At 43.8% G+C, this 21,409-nt stretch overlaps 1 protein-coding gene across 26 annotated transcripts in view; it reads right to left on the bottom strand.

The window, feature by feature from the left end:
* AFDN (afadin, adherens junction formation factor) overlaps positions 1-21,409 on the bottom strand; it is a 504,890-nt gene that overhangs the window by 327,552 nt on the left and 155,929 nt on the right. For 20 of the 26 annotated variants that reach the window (XM_073671547.1, XM_073671557.1, XM_073671558.1 and 17 more), the window contains exon 9: positions 11,324-11,368. The exons of the other annotated variants lie outside the window; for them this stretch is intronic. In XM_073671547.1, the coding sequence (XP_073527648.1) occupies positions 11,324-11,368 (45 nt within the window). The remainder of the gene's footprint in view (positions 1-11,323; positions 11,369-21,409) is intronic. 26 annotated transcript variants of the gene reach the window in all.

The following is a 21,409-nucleotide window of genomic DNA, read 5'->3' as shown; positions in this document are numbered from 1 at the left end:
CCTCCCACTTCTCTTTCTACTCTGGTTAGAGCCTGTTTGTGCTCTCCTCTGAAGGGAGTACTACACACCATTGTAAGAAATCTTCAGTTTCTTGGCAACTGTACGCATGGAATAGCCTTCATTTCTAAGAACTAGTATAGACTGTCATGCAAGTTCTCTTTTTCTGGCCATTTTGAGAGTTTCATAGAACAAACAAACATAATGCTCCAGATTCTCAACTAGCTCAAAGGAAGGTCAATTTTATAGCTTCTCAAATCAGCCAAACCGTTTTCAGATGAGCTAACATACTTGTGCAAAGGTTTTCTAGGGTTTTCTAAACACCCATTAGCCTTCTTACACAGATAGCAAACACAATGTAGCATTAAAACACTGGAGTGGTGGTTGTTGGAAAAGGGCCTCTATACACCTATGTAGATATTGCAATAAAAACAAGACGTTTGCAGCTAGAATAGTCATTTACCACATTAACAATGTATAGAGTATATTTCTGATTCACTTAATGTTAGCTTCATTGAAAAAAAAAAATGTGCTTTTCTTTCGAAAATGACATTTCGAAATGACCCCAAACTTTTGAATGGTAGAATATTATATATATATATATATATATATATATATATATATATATATATATATATATATATATATATATATATATATATATATATATATATATATATATATACACATAATACACTGCTCAAAAAAATAAAGGGAACACTGAAATAACACATCCTAGATCTGAATGAATGAAATATGCTCATTGAATACTTTGTTCTGTACAAAGTAGTATGTGCTGACAACAAAATCACACAAAAATCCTCAATGGATATCAAATTTATTAACCAATGGAGGCCTAGATTTGGAGTCACCCCCAAAATTAAAATAGAAAAACACATTACAGGCTGATCCAACTTTGATGTAATGTCCTTAAAACAAGTCAAAATGAGGCTCAGTATTGTGTGTGGCCTCCACGTGCCTGTATGACCTCCCTACAATGCCTGGGCATGCTCCTGATGAGGTTGTGGATGGTCTCCTGTGGGATTTCCTCCCAGACCTGGACTAAAGCATCCGCCAACTCCTGGACAGTCTGTGGTGCAACGTTAAGATGGTGGATGGAGCGAGACATGGTGTCCCAGATGTGCTCAATCGGATTCAGGTCTGGGGAAAGGGCGGGCCAGTTAATGCCTTCATCTTGCAGGAACTGCTGACACACTCCAGCCACATGAGGTCTGGCATTGTCCTGCATTAGGAGGAACCCTGGACCAACCGCACCAGCATATGTTCTCACAAGGGGTCTGAGGATCTCACCTCGGTACCTAATGGCAGTCAGACAACCTCTGGCGAGCACATGGAGGGCTGTGCAGCCCTCCAAAGAAATGCCACCCCACACCATTACTGACCCACTGACAAACCGATCATGCTGAAGGATGTTGCAGGCAGCAGATCGCTCTCCACGGCATCTCCAGACTCTGTCACGTCTGTCACATGTGCTCAATGTGAACCTGCTTTCATCTGTGAAGAGCACAGGGCGCCAGTGGCGACTTTGCCAATCCTGGTCTTCTGTGGCAAATGCCAAGCGTCCTGCATGGTGTTAGGCTGTGAGCACAACCCCCATCTGTGGACGTCTGGCCCTCATACCACCCTCATGGAGTCGGTTTCTAACCGTTTGTGCAGACACATGCACATTTGTGGCCAGCTGGAGGTCATTTTGCAGGGCTTTGGCAGTGCTCCTCCTGTTCCTCTTTGCACAAAGGCAGAGGTAGGGGTCCTGCTGCTGGGTTGTTGCCCTACGGCCCCCTTCACGTCTCCTGGTGTACTGGTCTGTCTCCTGGTAGCGCCTCCAGCCTCTGGACACTACGCTGACAGACACAGCAAACCTTCTTGCCACAGTTTGCATTGATGTGCCATCCTGGATGAGCTGCACTACCTGAGCAACTTCTGTGGGTTGTAGAGTCCGTCTCATGCTACAACGAGTGTGAAAGCACAACCAACATTCAAAAGTGACCAAAACATCAGCCAGAAAGCATTGGTACTGAGATGTGGTCTGTGGTCCCCACCTGCAGAACCACTCCTATATTGAATGTGTCTTGTTAAGTGCCAATAATTTCCATCTATTGTTTATTCCATTTGCACAACAGCATGTGAACTTGATTGTCAATTAGTGTTGCTTCTTAAGTGAACAGTTTGATTTCACAGAAGTTTGATTTACTTGGAGTTATATTCGGTTTATTTTTTGAGCAATATATATATTATATACACACGCACACACACATATATACATACATATATACAGTGCCTACAAGTAGTATTCAACCCCCTGCAGATTTAGCTGGTTTGATAAGATGCAAATAAGTTAGAGCCTTGAAACTGCAAACGAGAGTAGGTTTTATGAACAGAAGCATAAATCTTACAAACCAAAAAGTTATGTTGCTCAGTTGAATTTTATTAAATTTTAAACATAAAAGTGTGGGTCAATTATTATACAACCCCTATGTTTAATATTTTGTGGAATAACCCTTGTTTGCAATTACAGCTAATAATCGTCTTTTATAAGACCTGATCAGGCCGGCACAGGTCTGTGGAGTTATCTTGGCCCACTCCTCCATGCAGATCTTCTCCAACTTATCTAGGTTCTTTGGGTGTCTCATGTGGACTTTATTCTTGAGCTCCTTCCACAAGTTTTCAATTGGGTTAAGGTCAGGAGACTGACTAGGCCACTCCAACACCTTGACTTTTTCCCTATTGAACCAGGCCTTGGTTTTCTTGGCTGTGTGCTTTGGGTCGTTGTCTTGTTGGAAGATGAAATTACGACCCATCTTAAGATCCTTGATGGAGGAGCGGAGGTTCTTGGCCAAAATCTCCAGGTAGGCCGTGCTTTCCATCTTCCCATGGATGTGGACCAGATGGCCAGGCCCCTTGGCTGAGAAACAGCCCCACAGCATGATGCTGCCACCACCATGCTTGACTGTAGGGATGGTATTCTTGGGGTCGTATGCAGTGCCATCCAGTCTCCAAACGTCACGTGTGTCGTTGGCACCAAAGATCTCGATCTTGGTCTCATCAGACCATAGAACCTTGAACCAGTCTGTCTCAGAGTCCTCCAAGTGATCATGAGCAAACTGTAGACGAGCCTTGACATGACGCTTTGAAAGTAAAGGTACCTTACGGGCTCGTCTGGAACGGAGACCATTGCTGTGGAGTACGTTACTTATGGTATTGACTGAAACCAATGTCCCCACTGCCATGAGATCTTCCCGGAGCTCCTTCCTTGTTGTCCTTGAGTTAGCCTTGACTCTTCGGACAAGCCTGGCCTCGGCACGGAAGGACACTTTCAAAGGCTGTCCAGGCCGTGGAAGGCTAACAGTAGTTCCATAAGCCTTCCACTTACAGATGATGCCCCCAACAGTGGAGACAGGTAGGCCCAACTCCTTGGAAAGGGTTTTGTACCCCTTGCCAGCCTTGTGACCCTCCACGATCTTGTCTCTGATGGCCTTGGAATGCTCCTTTGTCTTTCCCATGTTGACCATGTCTGAGTGCTATTCACAAGTTTGGGGAGGGTCTTAAATAGTCAGAAAAGGCTGGCAAAAGAGATCTTTAATCCACACATGTGAAGTTCATTATTCTTGGTGCCTGAACTACTTCTTAATACTTTAGGGGGACCAAACAGATTTCTTGTGGTTTGAGGGGTTGAATAATAAATGACACTCTGAATTAACTTTTTAAGTTTTAAAAAAAAAAAAAAAAAAAAAAAATTTGCTGCAGTGCATTTCCCACTTCCAGGCTGATCTACAGTACAAATGTCACAATGCCAAGTTAATTCCGCATGTGTCAACCAGCTAAATCTGAAGGGGGTTGAATACTACTTGTAGGCACTGTAGTAGGGATTGTACTCACTCAGGTGCGATGTGAGGCAAACAGGAGGCATGTTCTTTTAAATGTCCAGTACGGTTTATTGGCTTCATAAACCGGACAGAAAGTAAAATGCAATCAAACAGCCTTCAGTGCAGGCAAAAAGCAAAGTAAACAGTCCTTTGGGCATAAATCTCTGGTTAGCCAGCGCTGTGGTCACACAGGTTGGCGTAGCATCCAGTACATGGGCCTAGTCTGGAGACAACCACAACAGGAGGCCTTCTCCGTCCAGACACACAAACCATGTGCCAAACAACAGCCTCCATTAAATAGGCTGGTAACCACACCCAGAGGCGAGGTATGTGGGTTGCTGGACCCGCCCATCTCTCCTAGCAACCCGTACCCCATCTCCCAGGTGCAACAATTAATCCTATTAGTGCATGAATGCACTAGAGAAACTACACCGGGAAACATCTCAGAAACCAGCCATGTCTGAAATACATACCTCCCACATGGACTACACGGCCATTAAGCACCTTACAATATATACACACGTGTGCGTGTGCGTGCGTATGAATATATATGTATATATAAATGTGTATTATGTGTGTGTTATAGAATGTTAGAGATAGGCGTCTAAAAATTATTCCTACGGGTATCAAACACCCTTAAAGAATTAATGGGGGGGTGTTGCATGATGGCCAGCCTGTTGATATGGTGGTGGAGGATGAGGAGGAAGACAAAAAAAAGACGAAATCCTAAAGCATATACCCATGTCTGAGTGTAAAGGGGTGCATGGGAATGGACCAAAAAGAAAAAAAAAAAAACCTGGATTTGATTTTATGTTTCTTGCTGTTATCCAGTGGTGTTGATAAGTCTGGGCCAATCCAGCCCTTGTTCATTTTGATAAGTTTCAGCATTTTTAGCTAACAGGTGGATGCGCCTGTCAGTTGTAATACCCCTGGCGGTACTAAAAACCCACTGACTAAACACTGTTGGCAGGGCAAGTCAGGACCTACCAAGGCTTAGACAGAAAGTTCAGGCTACATGTGCAGCTTGGATACCCTATAGTTGTAAGGCACAGAAGAATCACGGAGGACGCTGGTATGGTCGGCCAGGTACTCCGTCAGCATCTTCCAAAACTTTTTCCTCCTTGTCAGAGTAGCCCACGCATCAGGGCCTGGGCATTGGGAGGGTTTGAAAAAACTGCCCCAGACCTTTAACAGTGTTACCCTGCCTCTGCAGCATTTGGTTTGTGTCTCCCTCGCCTGTACTCCTTTGTTGTACAAGGAACAGTGACCTCTGCTGCTAGCGGTGTCAGACGGGAATTTTATTAATAATTCTTCCAACAAGGGCCTTCTGCTACTGCAACATTTTAATAGAACTCTCTGCCACAGGAAGGAGAGATATAAAGTTATCCTTGTAGAATTGGTCTAATAGTGTGACCAACCAGTAATTATTGTTGCCCAAAGTGCGTACAATGCAAGGGTCACGGGAAAGGCAGCAGAACATAAAGTCAGCCATGTGTGCCAGACTGCCAACAGCCAAGACTTCCCTGTCCTTACCAAGAGTGTGGCTGTCCATGCTCTCCTCCTCATCCTCCTCCTGTGGTCCTCTCTCTCCTCCCCATCTTCAGGCCATTCACGCGGAACAGACGGGATGAAGGTGGTGAGGGTAGCAGCGAGCGTTTCAGTAGACAGTGTAAGGCAGCGGTGTTCACACCGTGCAGTAACTGAGGCAGTGAAGAAAGTCCAACATAAGCAGCCTTTATTCAGCACTCACAGGTAAAACAAAGTCCTCCAGTTCGCAGCCGGGTTAACATAAGTCCATAACAATGATTGCCGTGGAAAACAGTCGGGCCGGGCCGCTCAGAGCCTGACGGGTGCAGAGCCTTCCCAGGCGTAGGTTCAGCTACACACAGGCCGGCCAAGCTTTCCAGCTATGGTTCATGCAGGTCCCAACACTGAACAACACTAACCCTTAATGCAGGGTTTTTAAAGGACCTGTGGCAATAGCCACTGGAAAACCCGGGTTGGAGGGATTTAACTTAATCTGCCTTAGCCAGATAGCCTGACCAGGTCAATGCTCAACTTCATTCCTGCATGGAAGCCGCAGCTGTGTTTGTGACTGCAATGCACTCCAATGGATTTAATAGGTCTCTGTACACATTCTGGGGGATATATAACATCCCTCGTATACGATACCGGTCACTGCCTCACAACAGAAAATCAGGATGGTGATGCTAATTATGGTGTCATTGCCGCTCACCATCTTGGTGGAGTCCTCAAAGTTTTGGAGAACCACGCAGATGTCAGACATCCATAACCACATCATCTCTTATGTGCAGAAACTGACCAGAATACCGACGGGCGTTGATACTCAACGACTGCCCTCTGCTGCTCACATATCATTGTCAAAATATGCAACACTGAGTTTCAAAGTGTGGTGACATCGCATACCAGTCGGTAAGCTGGAATCTGCAAATGCTGCTGAAGCACTGCCAGGGCAGAGGAAACTGTAGGTGACTTTCGGAAATGGGCACACACACGGCGTACTTTCACAAGCAGCTCAGGCAGATCAGGGTAGGTTTTGAGAAACCACTGAACCATTAAGTTTAGCACATGGGTCAGGCATGGTATGTGTGTGAGGTTGCCAAGACTCAGAGCAGACACCGGGTTCCAGCCATTGTCACACACGACCATGCCTGGTTGTAGGTTCAGGCGTGAGAGCATCAGATCTGCCTGCTCTATTACAGCTTTCAACAACTCTGCATCGGTGTGCGGTTTGTTACCCAAGCAGCTTCGTTTCAGCAGAGCTTGTTGCCACTTGGCCAAGGCAGTGCTGCAGAGCTTCCAGCTTGCGACTGATGTGGTCGTTTCGGAGATGGAGACTGAAGAGGAGGTGGTGCAGGAACTGGTGTAGAAAATGAGGGCAACCCTGACGGAACCAGAGCCCGCAATCCTCTGCATTGGTAGCACGTGTTCCGTCTCAGAGTCTGACTGGATCCCAGCTTGCACAATATTCACCCAGTGTGCCGGCTCCTCGACTCCGTGGCTAGGTGGAACTTCCCAGTAATTGCATTGGTGAGGGCATGGGTTAGGTTCTGGGTCAAGTGTTTATGCAAAGCAGGGGACGGCACACCGGGAAAAATAGTGTCGGATGGGACAGCATTCCGATGGACAAAAAGCTTCAGTCTCAAGACTAAAACGCAACATTTCCAGTGCAAGCAGTCTGTAAATGTGGCAGTTTAGTATTGTGGTGTGTGGGTAGGTATCTGCAGATTTGCGCTTGCTTCCAAGAATTGGGGTAGGGATAACTGAAAGCTGCACAGGGATAAGGGCGTGGATGTGGTTGCCGACGGTGGTTTCGAGTGGGGAACGAAAGGTGCAGGGTGGGAGGCATCTTCAGGGGATTGGAAGGCACGCACAGCAGTGGGACAGGCAGTGGTGTCACCCGTAGACACTGTTTCTGGATCCTGGAGCTCGGCCCAATTAGTCAGCTGCTTTGTAGTCATGTGCCTGAGCATGCTGGTGGTGATCAAGCTGGTAGTTTTGCTGCCCCTGCAGATGCTGGCATGGCGGATGTTGCAAATGGCATTTTGGGGGTTAACTGGACAGTCATTAAAAAAAAATAAAGACAGACTCTGGAAGACCTAACAGTTGGACTGGCAACTTCCCTCGTGTTGATGTTCTGGGGGAACAGTTGCCCGCCTTGTGTCTGTGGCCACCCCACTGTTCCTTCCTGCCTATTGGGTGATACAGCTTCCTCCCACTCTGCGCCGATGTCCTCACTATTCATTTCAGGTCACCTTCCCAGGTGGGGTCAGTGACTTAATTGTTGACCATCTTCCACGTACGCCCCCTTGTCCTCCTGACTTTCTGACAATTGTCTCTCATCATCATACATCATACATCTCATGCAACAGCAATTGCACTTTCCCACCGTCACATTCTTGTGACCGTAGCTGCTCAAATATTTGGCCATCGCTACATACAATCTCCTCATATCCCGCTTGAAGCGGGCAAGGCGAGAGGCCAGAATCTATAAATGGAAATGTTAACAGCTCTCCGGAGTGTCCGAATAGACCTGATGACGCTGTGCAGCCATCCAATCACTGTAATGCTGCAACCGACATGGCTACTTCATTACAGTGACTGGCAGGCAATCCCTGCATGTTAATTGGCTGCTTAAAAATCGCCAAACATGTGGGTGGGGACTCGAGCTCCCGCCCAAACATCCAAAAAATACTCGCCGAGTAACGAGCATCCCGAGCGCTGTGACGCTCAGGCGAGTAACGAGTAGTAACGAGCATGCTCACTCATCACTAGTCATTATCAAAATGGTTTAATTCTGAGGTAAAATCTGTATTCAGTGAAGACAGTCTCTCATTATTGGCAGTTGCTACTAACACACTTCTATGTACAGACAGAGCTCCTCTTCTTCCTCTCCTTACTACATAGAAGCTTATCAGTAGCAGCTGCCATCTCCTATCACAATAATGGAAAAGTCGGTCTTCAATGAATACAGATTTTACCTCGGAATTGAGAAATTTGATCATGACTTATCAATTCTATCAGAGAAAAAAACTAATTTTTTAGATAAGATCTAATACAAAGTTGGTTATTTTACATGCGTACCATGGATTTATGAAATAAAAATTAAAATGACAGTTAAGCTTTAAGTGTGTTCCAAGGCTGAGGTTCTGATGGGAGTGTGAAAAATGACACATGAATGGGATACACTGTCAACACAGATGGAAATAGTCAATTTGAAAATCTAACAGCAGTCAGTGTTGGGAGAGGTAGAAGGCGACAATACAAAGAATATAGAGAATAGTGAAGACGTTTCGGCCCACTCGGCCTTATTCAATTCAGTCGCTATTTCTACTGGTTAGTATATGTATAGAAATGATAGCTGTGTATTCAGGTAGGTAGGGTTCTTTAGAAGCTCTTAGTCCAGGTAAGCGTGTAGGGACTGGTAAAACATCCGGTTATAGGCTGTCAGGTAATGCTGGATAGCGGTGCTGCCAGCACCTTGGTCTGTGGATCAGCTGATACACAGCTATCATTTCTATACATATACTAACCAGTAGAAATAGCGACTGAATTGAATAAGGCTGAGTGAGCCGAAACGTCTTCACTGTTCGCTGGTCTGGTTTATGTATTTCTACTTATGCTGTTTTAATAAACCACACTTTGCATCTATACGAGAGTGCGATGTATTAACTCTATTATACTCAACTTGGGCTTACTGGCCCATTACATCTGCACCTCAACCTGTGACAGAGCGCACGCCAATCTTACCCCCCAGTGTTGGGAGAGGGGCAGTACAGCAAAAATGAGTTGTCTCCTTCTATATAGCTTACCGCTCACGATGCTGTTAGATCTGCTGTACTGGCCATACCCCCACACTGGCTGCCTTGAGATTTAAGCTGAAAGGACTCCTCTCCTCTACTCCCTACACTTTGTAATCACACACAGCTCAAGACAAGCGAGAGCAGCACTGGCATTACATGTTTCTCTGAAGCCTGCTCTAAGCTTTTGTGGGGAGCATGTTATTTTTGTCCCCCCAATATGCTGCAGTCAGCTTATGATTGGTCAACCTCATGCAGGGGAAGAAGTATATGCCACCAGTGAAACATTTCTGGTAACACCTCTTTAGAATTAACAAATCAGAATTTAAACTTTACAAGCTAATATCTCTGCAATTGAGAGGTAAAGTGAAAAATAAAACTACATTTTACTCAACTCAGCAGCCACTACTCCATAATGTAGCCAGTACAATAATCACACTCCAGAAAGGTCCTATTCAAAAGGGAGTAAGTCACCCCCAAAATGCTAATTCAACTACGTGACCATTTATATAGGGGACTTAGCTCCTATAAAATAATACAAGTAACAGGGATTTGAGTTTAGACAGCGCTCCATCTTGGCAAGCATTCACGATCAATGAAGATCAGGGACAGTGCTGGATATGCAAACTGAGTGTGTAACTGAACTGAGCCTTTGGCCACACCAATGTTGCACTGAAGCGCTATTATTTGCATATGAAATAAAAGTGAATTCATCTGTAACTAAAACAACTAAATGTACAGTACTAAGGGATTTTATAAGGGCCAAGTCCCCTATATAAATGCTTAAGTAGCATTTTATTTGTGGGGTGGAGGGTGGAGTGGGGACGACAGACTTTTTGCACATCCATAGACTATAAAAGGAGAGTCTCATTGGAAATAATAGTGTTTGCTGCTATTTTTTTTCACATGAAGGCTAGGGCTGTATGAAAAACACTAATTGGAATTTTTACTACGGATAGCACAGGTACATATAATACAAATACACTCATCTGAACAAGTTCTTTAGGCAAAACCGAACCGGGCAGCCATAGCATGACTGAAAAATAAAAAAGTGCATTATTTTTAATTTTACAGATTAAAAGCAGTTTTAACTGCAAAACTATGTGACCATTACAATAGGTGCACAATGTTATAAGTGACACAGCCGTTCCTCTGAAAAACCAAGTGATTGAATGGTAAAACAAAAAATTACACGTCAGTTTTTTGCTGCTTCATGGCCACACCACAACCACTCTGTGTGGCCTCACTATAAGGACAGAAGGTGCAGTTGTGATGCATTTAAAAAAAAACTACTGTAACAGAATTAACGCTCATGTGAAAACAGCATGCCTTCAACGGTACATTTAACTGACCACACCATCTGGCTTTTCCCAGAGTGCCGTATTTTTCGGATTGTAAGACGCACCCCCCACACACACACACACATTTGGGGGGAAAATGGGGGTGTGTCTTATAATCGGAATGTAGCTTACCCCCGTGGCTGCAGTGGAGCGGGGCCCCAAGAGGTTGGGTCGCTGCTGGCAGCGGCAAGAGTGAAGCAATGCTGTGGGCCCTGGACTGGGAGCAGGGGGTTTCAGGCGGTGCAAGGCTGCGGCGGGCCCCAGGCTTTAAGAAAATGTTGGCGGCGTCCACTTAATATGGTTTTCAATGCGGTGGACTCTGGGGAAAATGGCAGCCGGAGGTGGCGCATGAGCAGATTGAGATCTCGGGAGCGGAGATCTCAAATCTGTGCATGTGCTGCCGAAGGTGGCCATTTTCCCAGAGTCCACCGCATTGAAGACAATAGTAAGTGGACGCCGCCAACATTTTCTTAAAGCCTGGGACCAGCCGCAGCCTTGCACCGCCCGACACCCTCTCCTACCAGCACGGGGCCCGCAGCATCACGCCACTCCTGCTGCAGTCAGCTTACTGTAGCAGCGACCCGGCCTCCTGGGACCCCGCTTCACTGCACTAGCCACCCTCCAGTAAGGTACAGAAAAATTGGACTATAAGACACACCACCAGTTTATATTCCTATTTTCCACCCCAAAATTTGGGGTGCATTCTATAGTCCGCAAAAAACGGTATACTTCTGTACATAAAGAATGCTTTTGAAATTACATATAAAAAGAACATTATTACCTTCATAAGAATGATAACTGAAGTAGGTAAAGTGGTTTCTTCTGCCTGAGGACAGAATAAACAGAGACAGGACCAAGGAAAAGACCATCAGTAGAACAGAGACCATGCACGGCATGCGGAGAAAAAAAAAAAGCATTCAGAGAAAGGACAGGAAAGAATGAACGTGCAGCCAGTCTGGTAACATCTAGATATTTCTGCTAACAAGACAAGTAAAAAGGTTCCCATCTGCAAAAGGATCTGACATACAGGAGCCTGAGCTTCTGTACTCATCTTCATGGTTCAGAAAGACACAGCAATCTGCTGGTTTAAAGAGTAACCATCTTTTTATTTTCTACTTCATAAAATCAATAACATACATGAAAATAAGTAATTTTGAAATGTATGTTATCAGAAAATCTACTTCTTTCTCCAACAGGAATGATCATTCAATCTCAAAATTCTCAATTCCCATTACTGAGCGAGGAGATGATACTTAGCACTGATATGATTATATACAGAGGGGAGGGGGGGAGGGGAGGAGGGGAGTGGGGCTAAAGAAAAAGCTTCTCCCTCCTCCTTTCCCCCCCAGTCTACATAGAATCTCATCAATAGCAGCTACAGTCTCCTATCTCAGTAATGGGAAAGTCAAACTTCATTGAATACACATTTTACCTCAGAACTGAGAATTTTGGGTCTGATAAAATCTGGGACGGACTGGCCCAGCAGGACACCGGTTCATTTACCAGTGGACCCTAGGTCCTTGGTGGGCCCCGGGGCAGGACGTAGAGGGCGCCTGCTGGTTTCAACTGAATGTGCGTCCAAGGAAGCACATTCAGTTGAAAAGTATTGCCCCACCGCAATAGTTACCGAGGTCGACTTCCTAGCAAAGGCCAGCAGCTGATGTGAGACGCCCATCACAGGTGGCGCATGCCAGCCTGTCAAGAGTCATTATCAAGCGGCGTCTGACGGGCTCACTCACGTCAGTCGCCGACTTCTGCTAGGTCAGGAGCCATTTTAACATCAGCACGACAGATCTGTAAGACTGCAGGCAAGAGGAGTCTTTTTTTTTTCACTGAATGAGGCATGATGCAGGGGCAAAGACATGAGACAGGGGGGCAGCCAGGCCAAGGGCTCTAGGGGTGCCAGGAAGTGGCACATTATTAAATAAAGAGGGCCAGGATGAGGGGCCTAATTACTGTATGGGGGCCAGAATGAGGAACATACATTATTAATTTATGGTAAAAAGTGGGGGACATTATTATCGCTGCAATATAATTTCGTTGTTAGGAAACAGTTTTCCATGGGTGGGGACAAAAGAGGTCCTGTTACTGTGCAGGGCAGCACTATGTCGCTTTTTTCTTCATTTGACATAGTGTAGAAGTCGGGGGAAAAGTGGAGAATGTGGTCTAGAAGAGATCAGCTATAAGCAACTTATTTTTTTCTAAGACAAGTCTCAGCAGGAAGAAGTGATGGCAGTCTGTACAAGATGAAGAACTTCACCTAGAGATGTCACTGGATCACATATATACACACACTTTATACTATATACAGAGCTCCTGTGTATAATGTCACTGGTGATCCCTGTATTACCTGTACACTATACACTATATACAGAGCTCCTGTGTATAATGTCACTGGTGATCCCTGTATTACCTGTACACTGATACTATATACAGATCTCCTGTGTATGTCACTGGTGATCCCTGTATTACCTGTACACTATACACTATATACAGAGCTCCTGTGTATAATGTCACTGGTGATCCCTGTATTACCTGTACACTATACACTATATACAGAGCTCCTGTGTATAATGTCACTGGTGATCCCTGTATTACCTGTACACTATACACTATATACAGAGCTCCTGTGTATAATGTCAACGGTGATTACTGTATTATCTGTACACTGACACTATACACAGAGCTCCTGTGTATGTCACTGGTGATCACTGTATTACCTGTACACTATACACTATATACAGAGCTCCTGTGTATAATGTCAACGGTGATTACTGTATTATCTGTACACTGACACTATATAGAGGTCTCCTGTGTATAATCTCAATGATTAAAAGGGTTGTCCGGTACTTTAAGTATTTCAATGTATACTGAAAACGTTTGACCTCTGTCATTGCCAACAAAGGATATATAACAAAGTACTGAGATGAACTTTTGTAATTGACCAAATACTTATTTTCCACCAAAATTTGAAAAAAAAATTATTTCCAAATCAGACAATGATTATAAGGATTTGTTTTCTCATTTTGTCGCTCATAGTTGAGGTCTACCTATGATGTCAATTACAGGTATCTCTCATCTTTTTAAGTGGGAGAACTTGCACAATTGGTGGCTGACTTTTTCCCCACTGTATGTGGTATTATTTGGTTGCTATGCAGTGGAATATCTAGTTCAGTGATGTTGTGGCAGTATTTCTCCCTTGTACAATCTTTTATTATTTGTGTATTATTGTATTATTATAACTTGTTTTAACCAAAGCAGCACTTTAATGCAAACTACCATAAGTGTACATCCCAGTTATAGTGTCCGCACTGTAGATGTGCAGGACCCACCTGTGTTTTACTGTCGATGCTCCGCTATAACGGGGTGGGCCCCTAGAGTAAATTCTCCCTGTGGGTCCCACACACCCTAGATCGACCGTGGATAAAATATATTACTAAAGTTGCTTATTTTCACATTTTAATTTCTATTTCATAAATCAATAATATAACAGTTATTCTTTAAAGCGGATCGGTCAGTTAATTTCACAATACAAACTTTATACATTTGGCAGAATGACTGTATAATCGTCAGAACACAATGACTAAGGCTATGTGCGCACAATCAGGATTTGAATCAGAAATTTCCTGAGCGTTTCTACATCTCCTTGGCAGGAAAAACTCTGGAAAATCAGCACTGTGTTGCCGCAGTTTTTGAAGTGTTTTTTTTAAGCGTTTTTGTACATCAATGAAAACTTTATTTAGCTCCAAAAAGCAATTTGGTGGGACATTGCTTAAACACTTGGTTTACTATCAGAACTGGGGCGAGTATATAATCTAAATGATTAAAATAATATGTCTGTTGTATTTCAAATAAAGTGTTTATTCTCTGTCTGTGTTTATTTAACTCTTTACTTTACTTTAACTAGGTTTGGTCATGAAAAGGTCTGACTGACACCTTGTTATCACCAAACAAAAGAGCTAGGTGTCAGCTAGTCCCATTCGCTCAATCTTCATAAGCATTTCCATTCATGTAATTTATGCAGCAGCTGTGAGCGGCTATTTTGAGCCTGGGAAAATGCCATTTGCAAACATGGTCCATGGCTATAAACCACAGCTTAGTCGCTACGTCCTATGAACAGCAGCAATCAGCGCTTTGGACGCAGCGTATTTTTGTTGCGCACAAAACGCGTTGTTACAACGCCGCACTTTTGTTGTCGGTACATGTGAATCCACCGCATATAATGACTCTTCAATCTGTCAAAATTTGCAGTGGAGACTTGCGTGTCCTCTACAGAAATTGACATGCTGCAGGTGAGTTTGGGCATGTGGCCACGGTCAGGAGCCGTTGCAGCGTCAAACCCACAGCGTCCAGATATTACAGCATAGTGGATGGAATCTGTAGAAATCCCATGTCCACTATGCGTGCATCAGAGGCTGCGAGTCATCCTTGGAACACTGACATGCGGCACGTCTTTCAGGACCGCAGCATGTCAAATTCTCTTGCGGAGTCGCTGGTGTCCGCAACAGAAATTTGACCACTAGAATGTACTGAATGCGGTAAATCTGCATGGTTCAGTGAACACATGTGGATTTACCTGCGTTCAATAGAAAGCAACGTCTTGGACGCAACAAAAAATGCATCCCAAGCGCTGCTACGTCCGGATCATGGGCACAAAGCCTAAATTTGAAAAAAAATATGGCGTGGGCTCCCACGTCATTTTTATAACCAGCAGAGGGAAAGCCGACAATTGGGAGCTGATATTAGTAGCCGGGAAAGGCTTCCTCCCTGTTCCCTGGCTAATAATACCAGTCCACTGCTGTTTGTTTAGCCTTTATTGGCTAACTGGCTAGATTACAGGAGGACCCCAGAAAAAGATTGACGTGGGGGCCCCCCCTATAAAATCTAACCAGAAAAGGCTAAACAGCCAGCTGCAGGCTGATATTAAATAGCCAGGGAAGGGGCCATGAATACTAGACCCCTCCATGGCTATTAATATCACCCCTCAGCAGTCGTAGAAATGGCACATCCATAAGATGCGCCATATCTGGCGCTTAGCCTCCGCTCTTCCCACTGCCCTGTAGCGGTGGCAACTGGGGTAATGGGATTGGGGTTCATGTCTGCCTTGTATTGGCGGCTGACGTTTTGCCCAGGTTAGTAAAAAATTACACGCCCAGTCCCCTTAGCATTCGATCTTCTGAAAAAATAAACGTAAAAAAAACAAACAACCATAACCCTTACCTGTCCGCCGTCACGACGTAGTCCACGATTACTGCCATAGATTGTCCCACGACGATCTGTGTCACTTCTACAGCAGTGACATCAGCAATCACTGATGACACTACTGTAGAAGACAGCAATGTACGCTGAAAAGGAGTGTAAAATCACCCCCGTCAGTGTACACTGTGGTGCAGCAGTGAGGTCACTGGGGTTGATCAGGATTACCATGGTTATAGCTGGCAGACCTATTAACTAGTGTTTTCGCAGTGCTTCCACGGCGGAAAAACAACTGCGAAAATGCATCAAGAACGCTTTGAGTGCACATAGCCTAACAGTATTTTTTTTTTTTGAGCCCAGCGAAAGAAAGCTCAGGGGACCAATTGTAACAATTCTATGCCACCAAGCATGACTCGTTTGAGATTTCACATTAGAGACCAGTTATTGCACCAAAACCAACAATAGAAGCAAAATATTTCAGTTCATTTTAGCCAGGATAGGAATAGACATATTCAAATTACCATATATACTCTAGTATAAGCCGACCCAGGTATAAGCCGAGGTACCTCATTTTCCCCAAAAAACATGGAAAACCTTATTGACTAGAGTATAAGCCTGGGGGGGGGGAAATGCAGCAGCTACTGGTAAATTTCCCCATCCTGGCATGCATTGCTCCCTCATTCCCAATCCTGGTATACATGGCCCCCCTCATCTTCCAATTCTGGTGTGCATGGCCTCCTCATCCCCCAATCCTGATATGTATAGCCCCCTCATCCCTTAATCCTAGTATGAATGGCCCCCTCATCCCCCAATCCTGATATGTATAGCCCCCTCATCCCTTAATCCTAGTATGCATGGCCCCCTCATCCCCCAATCCTGATATGTATGGCCCCATCATTGCACACATAAAAAAAAAAACACAAATACTCAACTTCCTTCCTCACCTCTGCTCCAACGCTGCGTTCTGTTCCGCAGCAGCTGATCTCCGCATCTGAGCAGCGTATGACGCCACTGCCATGCGCTCTCAGATATTGATGTGAGCTGCCAGCATATTCACTCCTCTCCAGCCGGGACTATGGGCGTGGAGAAGAGGCAATATGCTTTCTCTTTAGTAGCGGGCACTGTCAGCAGGAGGTGCGGCTCAGCGCTCCTCTGTGCCCGCTACTAAAGAGAATGAATATTCACTCTTCTCCATACCCATGGGATTGAAGAAGAGGGAATATTCATTTCCCTTAAGCAGCAGGCACACGTGGTAGCTGCAGCAGCTGGCTACTGCATGTGCACCGCTCTCCCCCCCCACCCAATACACCAACGGAATTTCTATATACTCTGGTAAATACCCGAGTATAAGCCGATGGGTGCTTTTTCAGCACAAAAAATGTTATGCTTATACTCGAGTATATACGGATAACTAAAATAGAAAATGTTACTTTTTTCTTGTTAGGTCTACAGTGTGAGAAAAACAAATGTCACAATGAAGGTGAAAATGGATGAAAAGCAAGTGCAGCACACTGATAGAAACTTGGTCAGTTTTTTCTCATATATCAAAGAAAAAAAAATTAAGACAGACATTTGAATGAGGTTTTACACTTAAACTGTTTTGAGCGATCTATCAGCAGGCTGCCTCTCTGGGCATGTTGCAAAAAAATGAGGATTACGGTGGTTCAGAGTCCAGGCTGCCCAATGGTTCAAATATACGATTACACGTGAACCATGATCATCGTGGTTTGGTCCTCATGAAGAGGTTTGAAAACTTTGAAACGAGTTGACAAATTAAACCTCATTCATGCTTCACGTTCGTAGGTGATCATGTATTTGAACCTTTGGGCAGCGCGGACTCTGAACCACCGCATTCCTCATTTTTTTGCAACGTATCTCTTTGGTGGTCCTGCCGCAGCCTTTACATTTTTCTACAGGAGTTGTGACTGTCACAACCCCATCAGATAAGCGTACCTATAGCATTTTATACCACTTGGTTATCAGATTAGACCCTACTTACGCTTTTTGTCTCTCCAGTTTTTCCAATTTGATTTTCTCTGGGCATGGTCACAGTTTTTAGTGAGGATTTTGGAATAAAAATTGGCTTCTAATATTTACAGAGAAAAAATAAAATAACAGCCCTCCCAAAAACAGTAAGGCTGTGTGCATTTTGCAGCGTTTTTTCTGTGTGTAAATGGACCAAAAAAGGCTAGGGAGTCCTTGTGCCAGCTAATGCAATGACAATCCTGAAGTGCTATGCACATGATCAGGAATTTTCCGGTCAGGATTTGCATTGCGTTTAAATCTGCAGTATGTCAGTTCTTTCTGCATTTTTGCTACGTTTTTGACCCACTGACTTTAATTAAGTCAGTCAAATCCTTAGCAAAAACGCAGGTATAAAAATATTTGTGGATTTGCTGCAATTTTTTACTGCGTATTTGACTGACTCAATTGAAGTCAATGGGTCAAACCGCGGCAAAAAAGCACAAAGAATTGAGCACAGGTGACAGGCGTCGGCTGATGAGTGACTACGCCTCCCATCAGAAAAATTCTCACGCAGCGGTGCAGTATGTGAGGTCATCGGAGCTCATCAGCTATTTAACTCATGTGACCTCTGTCCCAGCAGCTCAGCGCTATACACTGACAGGAGTGATAATACTCCTGTCAGTGTTTACAATGCTGTCCTCCAGAACAGTTACATCAGTGATTGCTGATGTGACTGCTCTAGAAGTGACCCAGATCACAGAGTTACACTGTGGATTATGTCATCACATCGGACAGGTAAGGGATTATGGTTGTTTTTTATTTTTTTTTTTTAACAGGTTGCAATGGCTTCAGCAGATTAGGCGTTAGGTGAGTATAAGGTGTTTTTTATTTTTAAATAAATGATTAAAACCGGGTGTACTTTTATTTCAAATAAAGGATTTTTTTTTCAGGCAGTGTGTTTAAAAACCTTTACTATGGGGTTTGTAATAAGGGCATCTCATTAACACCCTCCATAACTAACCTGAGCTTCATGTCAGCTGCCAATACAAAGCTGACATGAACACCAACCCTATAACCTCACTTGCCACCACACCAGGGCAAGAGGAAAGAGCAAGGCTAAGTGACAGATCCGGCGTATCTTATGGATGCACCATTTCTGGGGCAGCTGAGGGATGATATTGGCCTCGGAGGAGGCCAGTATCCATGGCCCCTTCTCTGGCTATTAATATCAGCTCACAGCTGTCTGTCTAGCCTTTTCTGGTTAGATTTTATAGGAATAGCAAAAAGTGGGAGTGATTACCCACCACTAGGGAGATAATGTTCTCAAAAAAAAATTAGGAATAGACAGCAAATATCTGAGAAACTTAAAACATAACCTTTATTAATAATATTACTACATTAAAATAGAATATACCACCTATACAAAGAAGAAGTCCTCCAAACCAGGGTAATTAAACCGATGACATAGCTGGGAGGTACTGTCTCTACATCCATATAGAAAAATAAACTTCAAGTCTACCCTGCAGTATGGAGACCAAGTTTAGAGGATAGAGTCTGTAACCGGGAGTGAATAGGTTGACAGAGATCAGTGTCAAAACCATGTTAAGGAAATTCTCAACCCCCTGGTACATAGAATTTTACAAGACAAGTATAAAACCATTATAACAAATTTCTATTTACCAACATCTGTTCCAGGACAGTTTATCAGTACATCTAACCAGAAGTCTATAATGTCAGGAGGAAAATAGAAATTTTACAGTATATAGACGTCTTAGTGCAGACTCAACATATACACCACAGTTCATGTGACTGCGCTCTGTGTGACGCTTGCTGTGTGTGCGTTGTGACTAGGCGTCGAATGCGCATGTGCGCTCAGAAAGTGAGGAGATAGATGCGATCATGTGACTGCTATAGATGATGTCTGCGCTACACAGGGCAGGATTGGTCAGTCATTCGTCTATATCCTGGGACATGTAATGGACGGAAGTCTGGTATAGGATGTTCGGTAACTAGAGTGATGGGATGCCAGGCATGGATTGGTCAACCTCATTTGACTTTCTCAGGTGAATGAGATCTTTAGCTGGATAAGTTAAATATTCATGATCTGGGCTTAGGTGGATGGTAATCATAGATATGATGCCTTTCAGTGATTGGTGGTTTGATGTATTATGAATATGTGAACATTTGTTCTGTATAGTATTTTTACGTTTACTATGTATGAATGTATTGTAATATGAAATTATGTAATATAAAATACCCTGATGTGTATATGTTGATTAATGGGAGGCTGGCTTCTGTGTAATGATTGGTTCTTTTTCGTAGACCACCCTATATAGAGCCACCATGTTTGATATTTTGTATACTTGAAAAAGACTGAGTTGAAACGTTGTGCCGTATATGGCAGAATAAAAAGACAACTTTATTTCACTATCAGCCTGGAGTGGACACTGTCTATCTTTGCTCTCTTGCTGTGAATCTCCAAGTGGGTTCCTTGGTAATTGGAGACCCGCGTCCCATCTGTGGAGTGCTGCTAGCCATATTTTCTTTTGGTACCTCCCACCTATGTCATCTGTTTAATTACCCTGATTTGGAGGACTGCTTCTTTTTACAGGCGGTATACTCTATTTTAATGTAGTAATATTAAAGGTTACATTAAGTTTCTCACATATTTGCTGTCTATTCTTAGATTTTATAGGGGGACCCTATTTAAATTTTTTTATGGGGTCCCCCTCTAATCTAGCCAATAAACGCTACGCAAACAGCTGTGAGCTATTAATAGCTAGTTAACATTTTTGGCTAATGGCCCCTTCCCTGGCTGCTAATATCAGCCCCCCGTGGTCGGCTTTCCCTCTGCTGGTTATGAAAATGACGCAGGAGCCTACACCATTTTTAAGTTTAATTCTTCATTTTATTTAATTTATAAGAAATCCCATGCCCACTGTGCTTGTTTTTGACGCTGCGTAAACTCACTCGCAGCATGTCAATTTCTGTAGCGGAGAAGCTAGCCTCCGCTGTATATTTTAAACAATTGAAAGGTCATTACATGCGGTGAATCCGCATGTACTGACAAAACAAGTGCGGCATTAAACCGCACCGTTTTGGACACAGCGAAAAAATGCTGTGTCCAAAACGCTGCTGGTTGCTGATCATGGGGACGTATCAGCTAACCAAACAGCTGTGAGCTGTTATTAATAGCCAGGGAACATGATGGCCTAATAGCCTCTTCCTAAACTAAAAATAGCAGCCCTCAGCAACCCCAGAAATTACACTTCATATTTGAATGGGATTAGGGGTAACGGGATTAGGGGTAAAGGGATTAGGGGTAAAGGGAATAGGGGTAAAGGGAATAGGGGTAAAGGGATTAGGTGTCGCTGACACCAAGCCCTAGGTTTAATGATGAAGATGTCAACCAGACACCTTCATTACTAAACCTGTAAATTAAGAGATAAACAAACACACACACACCGAGAATAAAACACTTTATTTGAAATATTACAGACACATTCTTTAATCATTTAAATTAACCAATATACTCACCCCAGGTCCGATGGTAATCCAAAAGTTAAAGCGATGTCCCACGTTTCTTTTTTCAAATATCTTCATTTAAAAAGCATTCATTGCTGTTCAAAAACGCATAAAAAAATGCATGCAAAAAATACATCAAAACGTGGCAAAACGCGAGCTCTTTTTCCCGAAGCGTTTTTGC

Source organism: Phyllobates terribilis, unplaced genomic scaffold (assembly GCF_046119375.1).
Source record: "Phyllobates terribilis strain yellow unplaced genomic scaffold, ASM4611937v1 Scaffold_3__8_contigs__length_932513732, whole genome shotgun sequence".
Lineage (NCBI taxonomy): Eukaryota > Metazoa > Chordata > Amphibia > Anura > Dendrobatidae > Phyllobates > Phyllobates terribilis.
The sequence above is the reverse complement of the archived record's forward strand: the minus strand, read 5'-3'. Positions and strand labels throughout refer to the sequence as shown.